At 47.5% G+C, this 1449-nt stretch overlaps 1 protein-coding gene across 1 annotated transcript in view; it reads right to left on the bottom strand.

Moving 5' to 3' along the window:
- LOC107573332 (GTPase IMAP family member 4-like) overlaps positions 1 to 459 on the bottom strand; it is a 6969-nt gene extending 6510 nt beyond the window's left edge. Inside the window, exon 1 of the mRNA XM_016259771.1 lies at positions 256 to 459. Coding sequence (XP_016115257.1) covers positions 256 to 459 — 204 coding nt within the window. The remainder of the gene's footprint in view (positions 1 to 255) is intronic.
- Positions 460 to 1449: the final 990 nt, after the last annotated feature.

Genomic DNA, 1449 nt, shown 5'->3' with positions numbered 1-1449 from the left:
CTCCCTGGGCTTGACTGGGGATCCGCAGCTCTCCCTGGGCTTGACTGGGGACCTGGAGCCCTCCCTGGGCTCGACAGGGGATCAGGAGCCCTTCCTGAGCTAAACTGGGAATCAGGAGCCCTCACTGGGCTAAACTGGGGGACAGGAGCCCTCACTGGGCTAAACTGTGGGACAGGAGCCCTCCGTGGGCTAAACTCGGGGACAGGAGCCCTCCATGGGCTATACTCGGGGACAGGAGCCCTCCATGGGCTATACTATGACTATGTTGGAGGGAAGGGGTATTCCGGTGGTGTCTGGGAGGTCCACGGGGCAATGGTAGTCGGCCCCGAGCCAGAACAGAGAATTGATGGTGGAGTCCTCCAAAGCCGACGCTGCGGCAAGCCCGCAGAATTCCCATGCATACTCAAAGTAAGGGAGATCTCGGCGGGTTAAGGCAGCGAACTGAGCGGTCATCTCCATCGCTGCGGGGAAAAATAAAACACTATCAAAAACGGAAAACTAACATGGGGGAAAAAGGTGCCGCTTACATTGTTTGGGTCCGGCATTCTGTCACGGGTGCACTACTGAGTGGAGTGCGGAGCAAGGAAGGGAGGGAGACAAGGAGTACATCAATTCAGAGAAGTTTAACTATAACAAGGAAAACTTGCGTAGACATGAACAATACCAGATGCTGAACTAAAGACAAGGAACACTGTTTAAACACATGAAAAGATGAGGGGATGACGAGACACACCTGGGATCAATGAAAACAAACGGGGAACACCTGGAATTAAATCAACATAATCAGGACAGGAATAGGAAACTAACCAAATATGGGCATAAACACTGGGACACAGGGAGCACATGGGGTACAAAACACAACACAAGCCTATGGACTATGGCTGAAAAATTTAATATCTAGCTTTGCTCTTCAAAAAATATATAAATGCAATTTTGAAAAAAAAAAAAGCTTAGAAGTATAATGTAGAGACTATAGATGTGTGGAGTTATGGAATATACTGTATGTTTAACTAGTATTCGGATTGTAGTGTGTATTGTTGTACTTTGATGCCAGACATAACAGTCACATAGCACTGGCACCGTCTCATGTAAACAAAATTCCTCACTTGCATGCACTGCTTCAAATCAGATGGCAATTAGTCTGTGCAGTGTCGCATCAAGTTGAAACACAACTAATGTCATAACTCCAGCATGCTTATAATAAACAGGAGGTTGTAAAGTTTTGGTTATAATTAATAGGTAATTATTGTTATCTTTACAGTTATCTTACAGACACCATCCCCCAGCACTGCGGAGAATCAACACCTGGCAGATGATCTGAACGAGTTCTACTGCAGGTTTGAAAAGACACCCCACACCCGCCCTGAACACCTCTCCACACAACCATTCACACCTCCAGCAACCCCCCTCTCCCCCACACCTGCAATTCAGATCAGCGAAGAAGAGGTG

The sequence above is a fragment of the Sinocyclocheilus grahami genome, unplaced genomic scaffold, assembly GCF_001515645.1.
Source record: "Sinocyclocheilus grahami isolate Dianchi unplaced genomic scaffold, SAMN03320097.WGS_v1.1 scaffold1920.1, whole genome shotgun sequence".
NCBI classification, from domain to species: domain Eukaryota; kingdom Metazoa; phylum Chordata; class Actinopteri; order Cypriniformes; family Cyprinidae; genus Sinocyclocheilus; species Sinocyclocheilus grahami.
The sequence above is the reverse complement of the archived record's forward strand: the minus strand, read 5'-3'. Positions and strand labels throughout refer to the sequence as shown.